The sequence below is a fragment of the Platalea leucorodia genome (assembly GCF_965183815.1).
Source record: "Platalea leucorodia genome assembly, chromosome: 1".
Taxonomy (NCBI): Eukaryota; Metazoa; Chordata; class Aves; order Pelecaniformes; family Threskiornithidae; genus Platalea; species Platalea leucorodia.
The window spans coordinates 156,975,688-156,995,884 of NC_138823.1; the positions used below are offsets into that span (position 1 = coordinate 156,975,688).

Consider the following 20,197-nt stretch of genomic DNA (forward strand, 5'->3'; position numbering starts at 1 on the left):
CTGCTTCAGCATAAACACTAACAGTGCTTTGTCTCATCTCTAATTTGAGATTATGCCCACAGTACTGGGTGTACTTACAGTTTTAGTTCTGAAACTAGAATATAGCAATATATCCTCAAAATTCTAAAACTACCTACTTCTTCATCAAGTACTTAATAGTATTTGAGGAAAGATCTAGTTTGTCCTGCTCGTGGGGGGAAAAAAAAGTGTACTTTTGATGAGCCAGATGACTTCTGTGGAGAAAGCAAATTGATGCTTTTGATATTATTGGAAAATGACATTTTTTTCACTCTAAAAAGATTACCTATCCTTATAAAGAAAGAAAGGGGGGAATATTGCTAGTGCTTTAAGCAATGAGTTAAACTGGTTTTCCTTTATGTTAAATGTTTTCTCGTTATTCAGGTTCAGTAGTTGCTTACTAGCTTTGACTGAATTTTACAGTGTTCAAGTTGTAACTATTAAAGCAGAAAACACTTCAAAGCAGTATTTTGATGAAAATTTGTTCCTACAAGAGCTTTATTAAACTCCAGATGGCCTGTTTTGAGGTAACATTTGCTGTCATGTGTGCTAGGTTAGGCTAAGAGTAGTTTGGCATGACAGCTTTGGTGTTAAATTTTATTTTTCATTGATCGGTGATTTGCTTTAACTTTTGCAAGAAAGGTTAGACAAGCTTAAAGATACCTTTATAGGAAACAGTCTTAATCCCAGATGTTTCTCATCATTTAATTAAGTGTAGAATGAGTGCTACCTAGAAGTCATACTGTTCTGCATTTTAATTGTTTTAGGGGGAGAAGACAAGCAAGTATTTGCTGTTGCTAATAATAACATTTCCTAAATTAAACTCATTCATGCATTTTAAAAAAAAAAAAGTGTGCTAGTGAGGTTGGAGAAATTACTATGAACATGCTTCAAATTTTGATATCTTGTTAATACAAGACATTGATATGCATCCACCCCAAAAAATCCTTTGCTAATATTGCTGCTTTGGGCAACAAGACAGTAATTCACATGTAGAATAAGGTGGTAAGATGTGAAAAGAATCGGAGGTCCACGTAACATCCACTTATTCTCTATACTTTTATTTAGGTGTCACATGGAAGATAAGTAGAATGAGGAACTAAAAAGAATTTTTTTTCTTTTTGGGGAGGGATTCACATATAAATTATAAGAAAAACAATTACATGCTATGTAGGTTAGAGACTCTCTGATGAAGAAGTATCTCTGTACTCTGAAATGTAAAAAATACACTGTGAAATAGAAGGAGCATTACTTAACTTACAGCCAAGAATTTTAGCTCGATGTTTTTCAATCCTCTTAACAAATTATCAGAACTTGAATATGTGTAGTGGCTCTCTTCTCAAAAGATTGGCTCAAACAGTGATAGAGCATTTGTCCAGTGCCTTGTAAGAAACTTAACAAAACACTGTTTTTTAAGTACTGCCCTGCATAGAATGACATAAAATACAGGGTTAACAAAAAGTAGTACTCAGTTTATTTATAATTATGAGCATGCAATATATTCTTTAGGTAACACCATTTCCAAATACTGGATTTATCAATGGGTTCACATCCCCAACCTTCAAGCCTGCTGCTTCTCCATTGACTACACTCAGACAATATCCTCCCAGGAACAGGCAAGTTCAACCATCTTTTAACAATATACATACTATTTTATTACCTGGCATGTGGGGTTTTAATCTGCTTATTTTAGTAACATCAGCAAACTTGAAAATACTTGTGAAATTGAACTTGGTGCAAGGTTAAGGGAGGCCAAAGGGCAGATGGTGCTGCTGCTGTTAGTGGATGAACTGTTTCTAAATGTAAATGGACTGTCTGAAAGCTGAGAACTTGTCTGTTCCATGATTTAGCATATTCAGAATGATGGCATGTGATCAGCAGGATTATTCATATAGTATTTTCAGTTTCAAGTAGTTTTTAGTAAAGCCATAGTTGAAAATAGACAGTGAAAAGGTTAATTTTGATAATTCACATGACCTGCTAAAATGAATATCATTCTTATAAATGAAAAATGCAAAAAAGGACTAAAGATCTTGCTTCTTCTGAATTCTGTGTGTAGACTTAGGCCTCAGAAGATCTCTCATAGTACGTATGTTGAAATGACTTTTGAATTTGTAGGAATCCTAGCAAGTCTCATATACGACATACAATACCCAGTGCAGAAAGGGGACCTGGGCTTCTAGACAGTCCTACAATATTCAACTTTTCTGCTGATCGTTTAATCAATGGCGTCAGGAGTCCACAGACGCGGCAGCCGGGACAAAACAGGACACGGATGCAGAATGCTACTACGAGTTACACCAAGAGGGAAGTAGGAACTGGACGGATGGAACAGACCAGCGTTGACTCGTCTCCTGGATTAGGTAGAGGAAGGTGAGTGTACTCTGGAGTTGCCCTATGAACAACCTGGTATTGCTGCTTCTAAACTACTTCTTTTAGTAAAGAGATATGGTACTAGTACAGTTCTCATTACTATTTTAAACTGAGACTCTCTCCTCAAAACTAAAATCTTTGAAAGTACTTTAGAAAAAGTGCTAAATATAGAGCAAATGCAAAGTAGACTTGCATACTTTCCTACCAAATGAAAATCATTAATGGCAACCGATGAACAATTTACAGCCATAAGATCTAATCCTCTATCCTTTCTTCATCTAAGAAAGTTTTTTTGCATATTATTTGTTTGACTTTAATGAAGCAGTTCTGCCCATCCCATTGTTGAGCAGTGTAGATTGTGCACCTGAACCTGTATTAGCAGTGCTCATTGTTAATTTTTTCAGTTGAAAGATCAGAATTTTGCCCAAATTAAACATTTACAACAACAAAGATGATGGATTGGTATAGAGAAAGGAAAAAGGATTACATGCAATGAATAAAACTACTGTTATGCAGTTAAAAAAAAAACAAAACAAAACAAAAAAAAAACCACAAACCAAAAAAACCAACCCAGACAGAAACCCCACCTGGGGAGCTGAAAATTGGTGGCACCAATATTAATGTGAGAATTTAGCAGGCTAATCTTAGAATTTTTTAAATACAGTACAGTTCTAATAAGTGCTTTATAAAAGTACTGTGCAGCTTTGTTTAATGATGGCTGTGTTTGTGAGTCCAAGTAAATTACATTTTGTGACCTACTGAATTGGAAGATAACTTGAGTCTTTTGCAGATGATCCTAGATTAGACCTGTATTTTATCATTGCAAAATTAAGTGGGAATTTTGTGCGAGGATTATACTACTTTTCTAAATCTAATTTGCCAAATTGTGTTATAACTAGTGGATGAAAGTATGATTAAGGACATAGGAAACAAGATTGCTTAAACTGTAGATGATAAAAATGTACAGGAATAGTCAGTATTTAGGTTTATATTCTGATGTTTTGGTATTGAATACATTTAGAATATTAAAAGTCAAACAGAAAACTTAGAAAATATATTGAAACCAAGTTAGAATGCATTGCAAATTTTAAACTGCTGCTTGGAGGGGCTTTACCTGAAAGCAGGGCTGGGGGAGAAGCACTGAAAATGTTTTGGAGGCGCTTTACCTGAATTGAAAAAAATAGTTAGCCATATTTCAAAAGTTACATAGGTATTAAAAAAAAAAAAAAAAAGACTAAAACCTTTACTTTGGATACTGAAAGGTTTTGTTGAAGCCTTGTATGTGATTGGCACTGAGATGCTTTTAATGCAGGAGTTATTTGTAACCAGTGTATTCTTATGCTGACTTGTATAAGATCCATACCTTTATTTTAATGAGAGCTTGCTAGAAGTTTTTCCCCAAAACATCTTTTTTAATAACTTGTCTAGAATGAAGATGGATGAAATAGCAATTTGAATTCATTTCTCCTGTTTTCACCAACTGCCTTCCATTCATTTATAGGCAAGGTTCTGATAACTGCTTTCTTTCCCTTAGGAAAAACTCATATGGCTACCGAAAGAAAAGGGAGGACAAGTTTACAGTGAGTGTTCATGATTGTATTCATCTATAATAAAAGTAGGGTAACAAGGCAATAGTATGGATATTATGTGGAGTAGCAGGTGAGATAAGTTATTGCACAAGCGATTGTATGTCACAGTTGACTGAAGACAGCAGCTCATTAGTCACAGGAGTTTACTGCATTTGGTTGTCAGAGAAGATTGTCCATTAATGCAGAAGCCAGGAAAAAGTTAAAATTACTCTTTTATAGTAGCAAAAAATTTCCATCTTAGTGTTACTTTGTCAGCATGCCAGTGTTCAAGTTCAGGGAGAGCTAAATAGCTAAGCTAAAGTTCAAAACACTTGATACTTGATTATCGTTCATGTAGCCGTTGAAAAACATTTTATAGATCCATGTGTCATAACGTATAGCTAGAATGTTACTTATTAAGCGGTCAGTTCTGTTTCTTAAATGCCTTTCCAAGTACCACTTGGTAAGGGTGCACTAACCCTACTGAAACATTACAGTTTTGAAATTCAAGGTGAATACCTAAATAGACTTGATACTTGAAAGGGCTGGACTAGACATTGCGTAGAAGAAAAAAATGTAGTTTTTTTGTAGGACTTAAGGTTTGAGTTGGTAAAACCAGGCACTTCTCTGCCGTTCATTTTTGCCATATATGGCATGTTCATGAAGTTGAACCGCATTATTTCCTTATTCATGTTACAATTGCAAAGTAACCCCACTGCATAAGCCATAAAACTTTTCTAAAGGTCTGGAATTGTTGCATTTGTGTATTTGTGGCTCCTGCTGTTGGGGAGTCTTAGGGGACTTGGCTAAAAGGAGCATCAAGGTTTGGAAAGCATAGAACGACAAGTGGTTCCTTCCCTTTGGTTGCTTTTAGTTCTTTTCAAACTTCTCAAAGCTCAGTGAGATCAGATTACATGTAGGATTCTCAATACTTTTTTCTTTTGCCCTTTCAAAGCTGCTTGAATTTTTAGATTGATGTTTTCCTATCAACATCTTTTTCTGTCTTTGAAAGAACAAGGAAGCGGTACAGGTTAGGCATATAAGTGAGTGGCTGGAGTGAAAGGATTACCTTGGACACTTACTCAGCAGAGAGGCTCTTCTGACTCAGCTGACTTTAAAGGTTATTTTAACTTTGAATGTAAAACTGATAGACGTGACTTCTTTGGAGACCCATGGTTCCCTTCTCTCAGCACCAGGCTTTAATTGCAGCCTGTGCAGCCAGGTTCCTTCTAGTCTCTTCTGGCCAGTGAATCTTCAGTCTGTGCTGTCCAGTGATGCAACTTCAGCAGAGGCGAGAGCTGCTGCACACCCACAACTGTGTACGCTGGGAAGGAGCGTACTCTGAAGTGAAAGATTAAAATTTCACCCCTTTAGGCTGTGGAAATAATTAGGATCCTGGCTTAATTTCTTGTGTGATGCTGTAGTGATCAGATAGCGTACACAGGACATCACTACAACCAGTTGTATTTGAATGGAGTGATGCCTTATTTCGATTTTTTTTTTTTTTTAAAAGGAAAAATTACAGAGAGTATGCATGCTTGCATGAGAAAGAGCACGAACCTTTTTGATCAGATTGTATCTGAGGCTATAGACAGAAGCCAATTACTCAACTTGTTATGACAAGTTGACTTGAGAAATTTTATGCAGTTGGCAGCTTAAAATCCATTGAAGTCCTCCCTGGTGTCACTAATTTAAGATGTTCATGCTACTTGTCTCTTAGTATGTTGGATTTTTTAGGACTCATCTGTATAACTTAAAATGTTTGTAACAAATACAATAGCATAATCTATATTGCAGGACTTCAGTCCTCTTTAAGAAAACTATGTGCTGTTATTTGAAGAACTGTTCTAAAAAAAAAACAAACAAAACAACCCAAACCCACGATGTTCCTCTTGCAGTTTGAGCTGGCTAAGTGTAGTTGCTCTCCATGACCCTTTGACAGGTCATCGGACTTCTGGTTTTGGAGGTTTGCAGCCTCCATTGGTGTAGCACTGTTAAACTGTGTTCTGAGGAGTAATGCTGGGTCAGTAGCAGTTCTAGGAGTTGCAGTTGTTCTCACCTCTGTATTTATTCTTTCCCTACTTCCCTCCTGACATGCACTTCTTTTGACATAAACTGTGGTTTGTGAAAAGACCTCAAGGGTAGTTTTGTATCTGTTGCTCTTCATGAGAAGGAAGGGGAAAAAACAGTAAGTAATGCAACACCTTTTTATCCAGAAGCATTGTTCTCTCATTCAGACCATCTTGGCTATATACCCATAAATATTTTCCTTTTCAAAATGGGAATCGTCTCAAAGATTGCTTTGCATTTGGTATTCTGCAGCAGAGATCGTCTTAGCACAGGCCTGAGCACAGTCATGAGCCAGTTACTTCTTTGTTCACGTGCTGTAGATGAAGTTAATGGGTAACTTCAGTTACAGCATATTACAAAAGGAATTTTATTTTTTCAGTGTAAATAGAATTTAGCTTTACAAATCCTTACAAGCAGTCCTCACAAGTGATCTTTAACTGTGGTACTCTTAACTCCTGAACTGCTGACTGTAGTGCACAATAGTTGCATTTAGCCCGTTGATGTTTTCTTGCCTGGGACATTGTTTTTCTTCTTAGATTTAGTTAGAAAAATTCTCCCTGTTTCAGAAATAGCTTTGACATCTATCTTTGCATTTTTACAAAGTGACCATATAAATTCATATTAATTAGATGAAAATTGCCATTATCTACACTACATGCAAGGCATGCTGTCTTACAATTTCTCAATATATCTGAACATGATATAAGATTCTTGTCGACTCCTGTCTTTCATTTAGAATGTTATCAACTGCACATAGATGGGCTTTATATTTTCACTATACTGTGATACCTAAACCAGTCTGTTTTCCTTTCTATGTCAGTCTAAGTGTCCAGCCTGAAGGAAGGGTCAGCAAGAAGACTTTTCTCACTATACTAGTATCACTAAAGCTTATGCATATGAAATTTTTAAGGATGCTTATGCCATCCCATTTAAATAATAGTTAAATATTTTAAGGGCAACAGTGGAAAATGAAAGCATCTATTCCTTAGTACCCTGTGGTTTTCTTGGGAGGTGGGATGGGGGAGGCCTTTCTAGGGCTTCACAGATATAAATTAAATGCAAAATACAGTTGAGAGTCCCATGTCTTTTTTGTCATCCAGTGCAGTAACCTCAACATGTTATTTCTATTCCAGAGAGGCCAAACACAGTCTCCACCACCCCCAAAACCTCCATCTCCTAGCTTTGAATTGGGTTTATCCAGCTTTCCTCCATTACCTGGGGCTGCTGGCAATTTAAAGACTGAAGACCTTTTTGAAAACAGACTGTCCAGTGTGGTAATAGGAACGTCAAAAGAAAGAGTGAGTAGCCAGTGTTCATTTTTGTTGGGAAAACAAAGAATTGCATACCTCTTTTTTTCAGATTTGGTGGCTTATACGTAGAAAAAACTTGTGGTTTTACATGAGTCATAAGAAATGCCTTTAAAAAACAGCTGTCAAATGATGTGCCGCTGCCTTCTTCACTTATATCTTAGAATTTGTCGGGTATTCTCTTTGAAATAGTGTGGAATATGAGCACCAGTGTAAGTAGATGTTAATAGCAGAGATTAGAAAAATATGCTCTTAGCTGTTCATAATTGCCTCAGGCTTTCTGATACTCAGGTGAAAAACCAGTGATAAATTTTCCTCCTGTTTGAAAGTCAGACTTCTGAGTTGTATATACAACACTTTAAAGTGACAGAGACAAACTTTTACGCACTGAAATATAAAGAAGCTGCCTACGTAATCTCAGTACGCTAGGCATCATAGCTGGAATGAGAACTGTTACCAAAACCAGCTGAATCGCAGCATTGTCTTGTCATATTGCTTGGAAAGATTAAAAATATACCAGAATGACTTGGGAACCACTGCTTTCTCAATGCAGAGATGCAATTAATGTTCAGTAGTTGTTCATAGATTTCATTCTTAGAACTGTCTCTGCCATGCCATCTGTGAGTGACGGTATGTTCTCCTCCATCAAGACTCATAACCCCGTGCACTGTGGAACAGCCTAGGTTATGGAAGTCTGTATTGGCTTTTATTGCTAGCTCTAATTTAACTTGTGTTTTTCTAGCTGTCCACAACTGAAGAAGTTAACCCCTGGATATAGCAGTGCAAAGCAAACTGACGAAACACCAAAAATCTCTCTTGGGTCTCATCTCTACAACCCGTCTATTGCAGAAGTGATTTCTTTGGTGCCCATGTATCAGGGTGGATAGGGAGGGTATTTAATCATAGAATCATTAAGGTTGGAAAAGACCTCTGAGATCATCAAGTCCAACCGTAAACCATTTGTTGGTAAAGGAAAGAGGAAGCAGCAGGGCAGCCTGCACCCGAAGCAGTGATTGCGCAGACAAGCCATCTATTCTGTCTCCTGCAAGTGGTAATAGGGACAACTGCATTCCCGGGTTGCGTTTAGGGGGAACGTGCAGGACAGTGCTGTGATAAGAGCAGTATTTAACTTACTGTTAGCCAGTACTCCAGACTGTAGTCTGTTCTTGGCCAAGATCTATTTTTAAAGTATTTTACCTCTATTATTTCCGAAGTGAATTATTTTTTGACTATTGTATTTCAGGTTTTAAATATAATTCCAGCACTTGCTATTGCTACTGCAGCTGAAAACCCATTGCTCCTCCCATTACAAATCTAGTAGTTGCTTTGCACTGTACTTACTGTAAAGAACTTATACTTCTGCCCTATAGAGGCAGTCTTAATATCAGTCAGGCACTGAGGTTTTATGATAGTGCAATGCACTGTCACATTAAAAAGCTTCCTTTGATTGCCCAGTTTCTTTTTCTGGCTTGCATGAGTTAGTCTGTACCATTGTGTGGAAGAAAGGGATTGCGCTGCCTTTCCTTGTTGGCAGTAATAAGGAATAAGATAACAGCAACTGGCTCCAAAGAGCAATTGTGTTCTATTACAAAGGTGTTTGAGTTAACATTAGAATCTTGCCAATGTATACAGGCTGCTTTTCACCTTGATCTCGGCATTTTTTCATGTCACCTGATGTAGAGTTATGAAGTGCTGAAGTAGAGTTACACAGCGCTACTCTTGTCTTATCGATGGGCAAGTCCAGTGTACAGAGGCTGAGTGAACTTAGGTTGTATAATTTCCAACAGTTGTTATCCAGGCATCGTATCTTTATGCTCTTTACTTTGTGGTGCCCTTCTAGATGTAGCTCCAGGGAATGGCAGGTGTTAATCATCCCACATTTTCTAGCTAGGAAACTGCAGTGCTGTCAGATCAGGGGCTGAGTGTTTTGGCCTAGGAACAGCACTTGCTTGTCTGCTTGGCTTCAAGCTATTCACACTTAACCATGTACCTACAAGTTTTGATGAATTTGGGCCAGAATGCTCAGCAATGTGCAATTTCAAGCCTTTGCACACACTATTATAGTGAGTAAAACTGTAGAAGCCATTCTTTTATTTCTAAACATCCACCTTTTATGGTTTTACTTTTACTTTGAGTAAAACTAGGCTTAGATCTACTGCAGTAATCTGTGCTGCCTGACTTAACACAGTGTCATCAAATACCATTTTCCTTTCTAACAGTGACCACAGGAGTCTCATGTTTTATGACCTTTGAATGGCGGCTGGGCTAGGGAAAAGGGGTGGCTACGTTGTTCTTTCTGTGCTTGTGTTCTCCCATTGCTCTCCCTTCTGCTTACCAGAATCTGTTCTGATTCTAGAGTCAGATGGGTCAGAAGCAATATGAAGAACACAGCACTTTTTAAAACAAACAAAATGGTCATAAATGTCAGAAATATTTTTCAATATAGAAAGTCTTCTTTCTCTTCTTATTTTGTGACAATTTAAATTCATGCATGCATCTTGTACCTATTTGGCCTTTATCTGGAAGCACAGTATCACTTGACACTAGCAGAATCTTTTGAGGGCTATGGAAAAAGCCTCTTTTGCTTGGTAGCAAATCATGCTATAGCATAAGAAAGGGACTTCTAAATGATGGTCATATCCTAGTTTGCGAGAACTATTTTTTTTTAAGGTAAGGGGTTTTTAGCACAGCTGTTGGGATGATGTAGAGTTAGAGCTTTGAAGAAGACATCTCCTAGAGTTATGCACTAAGAACTTTTTGTCTTAATAGGCTAACTATGGTTATGTGAACAGGCACAAAGCCTACTTTGTCACCAGCAGGTGCAAAATTCACAGGTTGAAAGAAGTGATTTTTGTCATCCAGATATGTCCCAAAGGGAACTAAGCTTCCAGCTTTTTGGGAAAGAGCCACAGTGTGTGATTTATTTGTGTTTCTAAATAATTGTAAAGGAAAAAACTTGTTTGTTACAATACATATATTGGATCCTTCTTTATCTTCCTATAGTTAATTTACCCTTATAAATCAAGTTGTAAACTGTTTCCTGATTATGTTAATTTTCAGGCAAACCATATTAATTGCATATTATGATTGCCCTTCTGTGCCTTTTTTCCTCCTTCAGAACATTAATGTGGATGCAAGTACAAACACTATTCCATCAGGAATTCCTCGAGAGCCGTTGTTGCCAGTTTCTTCTACATTGCCCAGGACGTTTGAAAGGTCTCCTTCGCCATCCCAGTCTTCTGAGTAAGCACTTAGTTACATGGCTATAATTATTCAGCTCTGCATCACATTTGCATTTTCTTTTATCAGAAGGCTAGGTGGAACACTAAATAGCTATTAAAATCTTAATCAGTGAAAGAAATAATATTTTGTTTTATGTTGTACTTGTAGTAAAGGCAATAATGCTTAATTTCTGAACAATATCATAATAGTTATCCAGCAGACAAAAGTTTAGTCTTGTGTTTTAGCCTCTGCAAGTATTTAAAAGTTAATAAATACCTTACTGTCTCGTATTTAAATAGTTTTGAAGCATAGAGCGTAAACCCATGATCTTGTGGGCAGTACCATTGTCCATACAATAAAGAAAGTTTTCAGTAAGACTTTATTTGGAACCTGCAGGTCAAACTGAGGTGTTTCAGTAGGAGGAATAAGGTAACTGAATAACCAAATGCTATGAGAATGTCACAAATTACAGGTAGTGTCAAGTTCCACGGGAATATCTTTTTTTAATATTTGATAGCATTTTTAAATGCAATTCTAGTCATAATGTACTAGGCAAATTATAGCTGTAATTTCTTATAGTCATACTCAAAGTTTTAGACCCACTATTAGATCATTCATTTATCCTGAAGTTTCACTTCTCATGAGCTTTGCTTCCTGCTGGATGCTTACAGGGACTCCAAGGTTGTGGATAAACAGCAGAGAGAGACACAGAGTACAGAAAGGCTTTCTTCTTCCACACTCAGTACTGCATGTAAATCGGTACAAGTCAATGGGGCTGCCATAGTAAGTGACCTTATTACTTCACTTTCTCTTAATGATCCAGTTTGATGCATTTAACAGAATATTGCTTCCGTTGCTACCCAGTGTTGCTTAATCATGTAAGCCCAGCATCCTTAAATTTGCACAGCATCCTTAAATTGGCGTGTTGGTGGCCTCATGATTACTTGCATGATACAATTATGCAATTAACAGTGCAAAAGTGTTGAAGATAACTTGGTGAATGATAGCTCTTTATCTGAATTCTCCTCTTGGTAGTATCCTTGAGGTAGAAGTATTAATACATATGTTGATATTTACACCAGAGTACGTCTTTCAGCTGTTTTAGAGTTCGCTTGGATCAGAAGTATTTTGCGCTATCACAGTATCCCATTTTTCTGGCATGCTGTTTTGCATTTTACCATGTCTTGAACCTTATTGTCTGTACAGTAAACTTCATACTCAAGCCCTCATCTGCTTATTTTAGTGCAGCAGTCTTCTGGGACAAAGACTGTACCTTTTTTGTTCATAAAAGCAAATTATTTTTTCTCGGGACACCTTGTTTAACTCAGCTGTCCTGTTTGCTTTCAATTTCACAGGAACTGCGAAAACCTAGTTATGCAGAAATTTGCCAGAGAACAACTAAGGATCCTCCTACATTGCAACCCCAGAAAGAACAGAAGCCAAACACTGTAGCATGTGGGAAAGAAGAAAGAAAGCCCACAGAAACAATAGAGAAAAACAGAGAACCTCCTCCTGCAAAGTCACATCCTGGACAACCCAAAGACCAGAGGAGACAGTCAGGACGCAGATCGTCCCCTCCAGCCGTTGGCAAACGCTTAAATAAAGAACAGAATACCCCTCCAAAATCTCCTCAGTGAAACTAACACCTGGGAGGGATTTGAAAAGAGGTCTGCTTCCCACAAATTAAACCCATGTTCCCACTGAGACACCTGAGAATGAGTTGCTGGTTAGGAGCTTGCAGTGATACTAGGCATACAACAATGCCTGCAAGTTATTTTTCTGTGAAATACTTTTTCCCCTCTTGAACAAACATTCTATTTTTCTGAATATTTCTGGATAGTTGTTCTAAACCTTACATTTAGGTTGGTGCTTAATTGGAGGTGAAGCTTAGTGTGATTATTTTTTTTCAAGATGTAAAATATTTGTCTTTAAAAAAAAAATCAACTTTTTATTAAGCCTCTCTGTGGCTGTGTGAGTGCAAGCTCTGTATAGTGAGTTTTTTCTAAACTGTTAAGCAGAAATGTGCTGCTGCAATATTTTTAATAAACTGGTCTGCAAGTACATATCTAAAGTGTCCAAAAGACTGATAACGGCAGCTAGTGTGTAGAGTGCAAGGAAGTAGATATATTTTACGAATTAGTATGTGACCTTGAAGATTTTTTTTTTATTGGGCTGCTGTACTAAGTGTCAGCAAATGAACTTGCACTTTTAGGTTAAATGAGTAGTTGTTTCTAGTGTTTTTAAAAATTTAATCTTTTTTTGATGTTTTGCACACACAAAATGAATCCTACGGAGCACCATAGCAGTCTTTCTAAAACGTTTCCTTTTTTTTGACTTACTGCAAGCAAGTAACCATCTTCTCACTCCAGAATAAAACTGATGTTATAATTTGCAAATACAAAGCACATTGTGAATAGAAAGAATTAAGTCTGTGAGCTTCTATGGTGGTGAAGCCTGTTAGTGGATGTTATCAGGAGAAAGCCCTGTAGCCTTCTTGTGATAACCTTAGCTTCCCTGTGCTTGTAAGGGAGTTAACTGAGTCAGCGCTGTATGTTCTGGTTACCCCTGTGCTCTGTGTAGACTTTTTTTTAAACTCTGCCCCAAGTGCTCTTTGAAAGAGTTCATATCTTAGTCAGCCTTGTGTTGACGTCTTCCTGTAACTACAAGCATTGGCATACGGATTTAAATTTTTCAAGACGTGAGATAATGGTGTTTGTTTTGTGTGGTGGAGGAAGAGATCCCTGATATTTACCTCTGGGATGAGGTTTCTCACACTTATTTACTTTAGAAGTGATGCGCTTTCTGAAGGACAAGGATGCACTAAATTAGCAAGTTTCTAATAAAGTTAAATATAAATTATTTTTGTTTTAAAATGCCTAAAGTTTTTCTTTAAGTGTTTAAACTGCAGGAAGTTCAGACAAAACTCATTCCTGCTGACTATGACAGTACAGTTTATTCCACAAAAATGTTTATTTAAACAACTGATTTTTTTAAAGAATTATTTCCATCCAATATTTAAAGACTTGAATTTTATTTAAACTTGAAAATGACTTTGCCTTAACTTTTGTACAAGACAGCTTAGAGTTAATGAGGTCTGACCCTGTGGAGGGTTAGCATGAGTGGAATACAGAATTACTCAGTTACAGTATGTATCTATTGTCACTGGTCTTACTGGGTAAACATACTGTAGTACAGGAACTAGCAGCAGTTTTTGTAATATACCTTAAAGATCTTAAACAGTTGATCTTTTTCAGATTGTTGAAAAACCTGTAAATGCAAATAGTCAATACTGTATTAAATATGTGCACTTGGAAGTGTGTGCTTTGCTTGTACAGTTGTAAATAATCAGAACATATAAAAAGGTACCCTAAAGAAAAAATCTGATAAAAATTATTGATATTATAAATGTTGCTGTTGAGCTGGATGTAGATAAACTAAATGTTGTGGTTTGAATATTACTTTAATTTGTTGTTTTTTCTTTTTCTTATTTTATTCTGGTGTGCTGAACTGACTCTGCCTCTTCACTGCAAAAGGGAAATGGAACGAAAGTCTTATTTGAAAGCCCTCAAATGTTTTCCGAAGTCCCTCTAAAAACAAGCGATTTAACCAATTCAAAAGTGTTCTGCAATGTAAATAGTGAATTTCAGCAGTCAAACTGTAATTACAAGTCATTAATAAAATCAAATTTAATTGGAAAAACTTGACTGCTGCAGAAATATACACTGAAGCTTACTTGTCTGCTTTCAAGAGTATCAGTGCTTTCCTTAGTGTGTTATTCATAGAACTGTAAAGTAACTATAGAAGTTGACTCCTGATAAATTTCCTATTACAAGCACCAATTGGTAACTAGTTGACCTTTTAAATCCAGCCTGTTGTATGCTGCAGAATTGGTCAAAATAGGGCACGCTGGAATCTGTTGACTTTTCTTGTTTAAAAAGCGCACTTTGTGAATGCTGTGGGAGGAGGTAGGACTCTCAGAACATCACCGAAACTGCTCAACTAGTTCTGTCATTGGATTTTTAACACGCTTCTCCTTTCCCCAGCGGCAGTGAAAACGGTAGCTAGAGTTGTGTATGGTTTAGGCCAGCTGTATGATTCCTTTTGTTTGTCTGCTGCAAGTGAAAGGCTTACCAGCTGCAAACAATCACAAGTGGTTCCTTACAGCGGCTGTGTACAGCTAGTCATAATACTCACCTGGTACCTAAGGTAATATATCGAGACCAGCGGGATGTGTTGTGCTGTTCTAATGTATTCTGCTGCCATTTGTGTTAGGTCGATACACTGTAATTACTGCTTACCCAGCAACAGTCTGTTGCATTGAAAGTTTAAACCTTCTTCTGATGTGGTTTTATAGCTTTTTTTTTAAAAAAGAAAAAAAAGTGACATGCCAAATAGCTGTGTAATATACAACTTATCCTTACTGCATTTTACTTTGAGGTTTTTTTTTCCACTCAGTGACAAAATGGAGTTTTCGGAGTAGAGTTGTGAAGTTGCATGCAGACTGTTGCTACGATACATAGAGAGATTAAAATGTGGCTTTTAAAATGAAAAATCTCCCAAAAGCAGTAGCTGAGTTACAGGTTCAGGGATACAGTAATTAAAATTGGCATTTTACCTTGTAGGATGGTGTGGTAATGCTTTTCATTTTGAAAACAAGTCAAAATGGGATCTGAGACTCTTCTTCCAGGAATTAAAAAAAACCCCAAAGGTTGCTTTTAAAACTTAATGTTGTTTCGGATCAGTCCCCCACCGTAACACTGTTATTTGCCACTTAAAAATCAGTGAACAGTGGCAGTTTTTTTGTGTTGCTGCATAATCCTTCAAAGACTTCAGGAGCTGGCATGGAAAGGTCTGTGTCTGAGCGTGGTGCAGTGTATCACGAGCAACAGCTGACTGTAATGGTGCATACCTATCTCTGTATCTCCTCCAGCTAGCTATGGTTAGGGATTTGTATGTGCTTTGTAACCTATTACACTAATAGCAGCAGACAATCGAAGATTTCTAAGGAGACCTAACAGCTGCCAATTCATGAAATAGAAGTGTAATATGGGAGCCTTCTTGAGGGTTTTTGTTTTTGTTCTTCTTCCATTAAGACTGGAATCAAGCTTACATGTAAACTATCAGTAATTTAAGTTTCCTTTTGTGTCATAAAATGTAAAACTGTCTAATTTGAAAAAAAAAAATATGTAGGTTATGAAAAATAAAGATTTAGGCACTGTTGAATTCCTGATTTTTTTAATTAAACCTTTCTTCAGCAGTATTTTTCATTACCTTTTGTCTTTTGCTCCCATTTTTGGAAATGGTATATTTCTAATTTTGGGAAAAAAAAAATAATCTTTACTGTTCAGCACAGCTGTCATAACCATCACCTAAGGCTGTGTAGCAGCAGCCAGAACACCTATAATATAACTGAAAGCAGCAATGTCTGTCTCTATTAGGTAACTATGACTGGTTAACTTTTTTAAAACAAACGAAAAAAGCTGATGTGATGTTTTGTTTACTAGAGGTTCTCACCTTCATTAGTGGTTTCCTTAAATTATTAGATAAGGACTTGACTTGGTCTTAAACATGGATTTTTAAAGTTTGGGGTAGTGCTCTGATTGCATGGCTCTTGAATCTGGAGATGTCCTGGCATTATTTTTGGCTTTGGCTGGTTTTAGAGGTTATTCTGGTCATGCCTCTAGGAAAGAAGAGCTGCAATATCTTCCCTCTAAGTAAAAGATCTATTTTGGAAATACTTGAAACCCTTTTCCTTTTTTTTTTTTTTTTTGTTTGTTTGTTTGTCTCTCATTCAGCTATATCTGGTCAAGTTTATCAACATGTAAGCATGGAAATATTAACAATTACTGTGTTTTATAAGCATCTTGGGAAGTATTGCAGTATTTTTCTTCAGGCTGGGTGTTCCGTAAGCTTCTGGACAGGTTAGGCTGCTTGCCGCTTTATTTCCCCCCACTGTCTGCTCAACAGCATATGGCAACGCAGGCATGCCAGCGTACACTGGGCACTGCAGGTCTCTCCATGTTGGAAAAGCTTGGTGTATCAGTTAAACATTAGGCTTTGGTGGCAACGTGGACTACAAGCGATTGAAGACAACCAATTTTCACTTCAGCATGGAGCATCCTATTCTGCCCTTGGAACTCAGTTTTCTATTACTTAACGTGTAAAAATGCATGGAAATTTGTCGGCAATATTGCCTTGATCCTAGTGTGGCTCTTCAGGACCACCTCAGCTTTGGCAGAAATCAGGGATTTATTTCTTCACGCAACAAAATCGGGCAGCGTCCCCTTTGTGCTAGTTTTTCCCAATAGGAGGTGATGTTCGATGGTGGCTGCACCAATGCTCGTGCTGAGCAAATTGTTTCGTTTCCTCTCGGGCACGGGGAGAACGGGTGAATAGGGAAGATTACATGCGACTGAGTATCCAGAGATTACTTACTGTCACAGAAACTGACTCACTGCATTTTCACCCTAAGGCTTCTTTAGAAAAAAAGATTTTATGAAGTTTTAAGTTTTCTAACGTGCTTTTACTTCACAAACATCTGGAAGTTAGAACCTCCTATTCTGTTGATGATCATGGCTGGGCTTTTATGAGTGCACCTGCTTAAGCCGGGGAAGTGATTGAATTTCAAGTTTTGCTGGTTTATAGGTGGAAGTAATGTTACCCACTTCATCTCTGCATTTGAGAGAATAAGCTGTGTGTAGCTGTGTAGAGCCCTGGTGCCACCCGGTTACAGTAGCTCAGTTACTGCAACATCCACTCTCAGCATGGATATACATCTTATATTCATATAATTCAATGTTCAACTTAAGTAGATCAAATAGAAATTTGCTCCTATTGAAGTGGTGCATGGAATATTCTTACTGAACTGCTAGGCCACATAAGCACAAAAATGCTGTGAAGAGGCTGGCCTACCCGAGCTGTGCCACGACCTTCCCTTCTGTCAGCTCCCGCACATCAGCACGCTGGCCTGTCTGAGAAGTAACCAAGACAGGTTTGTGTGTGTGTGTTTGTTTTTAATAGGTCAGAAGCTGTTGTCATATCAGCAGAATGGAGGAAGGGGCAGGAATACACCGTTGGCGCCCAGAGGAGACTGGTGTGGTAACGGCCCTGGCAGGGACAGCGTCTTACGTGAGCTGAAGCAAACTGAGTATTTGTACAACTAGCTTATGATGAATGGAAGGTAAAAGGTCTTGGCTTAAGCACAGCCTTGCTTGTGCTTAAGTGTGTTTGTGTTATCCTAGCTCAGGTGAACGTGGCTCAACCCATTAAGCTAGCTTGGTCATTTTTGAGCCTTATTTTCACAATGGAGAGAAGAAGGGTCTGGTTTTTGCTTTAGCCATCTTGGTTAGTCTTATGTATGAGCTGTAAATGTGCTAAATCTTAAATCTGTCTCATGTTGATAGACTATCAGAAGTCTTTGTGCATCGTCCTGTCACAACTGGTTTGGGAGCCGTTCACTGTTTTGCAAAATGGAGGGCGAGATGTGTATGTGCTGGGGGAAGGGAGTCTGAGATAAAATCGCCCCCTAATCCCTCTTAAATTCTCCTCAGTTTGAAGAGCAAATTGCTTTGGATGCTTGTGTTACACACATACGGTGTGGAAACCATCCTGCAGTCTGATAGCTTTACATCCCATTTACTGTAGGCAGACGGTTGTCTGCAGAGTAGTAAATCTACCATGGCTAAGGATGCTCTGAGGAAGGAGGGATAAATGGCTGAATTTAGCATTGTAAAACATACCGAGGCTGGAAAGCTCTATGAAATCCACATGGATGGAATTACTGTTACCTAATAAAATGTCTCCAATGCTTTCCAAAGCTGGAGCCGAAGTCGTATGTACGCTCTCCGTGCAGTGTGAGATGTCGGCCCAGGCAGAACAAGCGCATGAGGTTCAGCAGGTCTAACCTATCCGACTGCCTCACCTCCAAGGCCAAGAGCCTTTTCCAGGAACTGCAGTTCATAGGCTGTAGCACACGTGAGAAACCTTTGTCACTCTTGCTTTTTGCCTCTGACTTCAATTTACTGGGCTTGGGACGTCGGCGCGCCGCAGAGCCGGCTCTGCGTGCGGCAGGGGCTCGCGGCTCCCACCAGCCAGCCCTGCGCGGTGTGGGCGGGAGGGCGGCAGGACGGCTGCCTGCTGGGAACAGAGGTTTGGAGACGGGCGGTTACACAGGCTCTCCGGGGGAGAAGGTCTCTTTCCTACATGACACTCCTCGGGGATCCACGGTATCTGTGGCTAGCCTTGCCTACGCAGTCTCTTACTCCTCTGCAAGGAGGAGTGTGATTTCTATCTTGTTTCCCTTTAGAAATAGGATGTGTAAGATTTTTAGTCATTTTCCCTCTCCTGGTATGTTCTCCCTCTTCCTAGTGATTCATTGGTCTCATTCTTGAGAGCTGCATCGCTTGTGGAAGCTGGCAGCTGTTGATCCCTGCTCCTATTTTCAGAAATGCAATAGGCTCAGCATTTTGATACATTTCAGTTTGCGGGAGTTTTATTTTTTTGTCCCACTTGTTAAAGGAAATTTGGTACTCAGAGGAGGATTATCTTGATATGCGCCAATTCCTAGGCTCTAGGTTCCCAAACTATAATGTATACAATAAATTCAAAAAAGTATGCTCTATCTTTGAACATTTATAGCTGTTGCTGGGTTTACGGTGTTTGTCTGATACTAAGTTCTTCATTTCTGTTTGCTGGAATCTGTGTCCTTCCTACATACTGGCAAATGCTAGCTCCATCTTCTCTAGTATGACTCATGGTGGTACTGAGGGAAGATGCCTGCCTTGAAGCTGTGGCAAATAAGCGCTGGAGAGACGTGTTGATTCAGACAGTAGACACTGAAGTGACCCATTTGCTAGAGTGATTTTCTTAGGGGATTTGATTGCTTGGACTGGCAATAAATGCTTCCTTGGTAGCAAATCCTGTTTCAGATAAACCTTTGTATTTTACTTTTTGTTTGAATGAGCTCTTCCCATGGAGACCTAAGCTCAGGCATGCTGGCTGCCCCCCGGCGTGCTGATGCACGCTTTCATCCTAGCCTAGAAAATCTGAAGGCAGCCGCGCTGGGTTGGAAACATGGAAGTTGGGTGCCAGGTTTAATGTACATTGAGCCTGAAAATAAAAAAAACTAGAGATGCCCTTTGGAACTGGTTTTTAGTTCTGACACAGAAAAGGGGATGTAGGTACCACAAGTGGTTCCGGAATGGGAAGGTAGGGAGGTACAGCGGAGCTGGACTGAGCAAGTCACGCAAACAGCACACCGCGTGCTTCACCATTCAGCCGTGGCAGGTGCTGCTGCTGCGTCAGTGGCTCTGACAGCCCAGGGCGCAGCAGACATTAGCATTGTTTTGGTGTGAAAAGCCTCTACTTTGTTTCTACATCAAATGATGTAGAATTGTCTGAAACCAGATGTACTAACCCTTTTTCCTGTAACTTCAAGCTGTAGTTTCTGTTGAGGGTTGCTCTTCCATGGCTATCTATGTTGCCGTCAACAAGTGTATGATAAAGGTGAAATCTTCTAAAGAACATATTATTAGATAGCTTGTTTTAAAAACATCTAAATTGAATGACCAAATCTGAATAAGAACTTGTATTTCTATGGAAAATTGCAATATTTCCCAATAATATTTCCTCAAATTCCAT

At 38.5% G+C, this 20,197-nt stretch overlaps 1 protein-coding gene across 3 annotated transcripts in view; it reads left to right on the forward strand.

The window, feature by feature from the left end:
* LARP4B (La ribonucleoprotein 4B) overlaps positions 1-15,764 on the forward strand; it is a 57,280-nt gene extending 41,516 nt beyond the window's left edge. For all 3 annotated transcript variants that reach the window (XM_082319447.1, XM_082319446.1, XM_082319448.1), the window contains 7 exons: positions 1,528-1,634; positions 2,137-2,391; positions 3,926-3,971; positions 7,163-7,327; positions 10,455-10,579; positions 11,230-11,341; positions 11,914-15,764. In XM_082319447.1, the coding sequence (XP_082175573.1) occupies positions 1,528-1,634; positions 2,137-2,391; positions 3,926-3,971; positions 7,163-7,327; positions 10,455-10,579; positions 11,230-11,341; positions 11,914-12,195 (1,092 nt within the window). In that variant the 3' untranslated portion in view covers positions 12,196-15,764. The remainder of the gene's footprint in view (positions 1-1,527; positions 1,635-2,136; positions 2,392-3,925; positions 3,972-7,162; positions 7,328-10,454; positions 10,580-11,229; positions 11,342-11,913) is intronic.
* Positions 15,765-20,197: the final 4,433 nt, after the last annotated feature.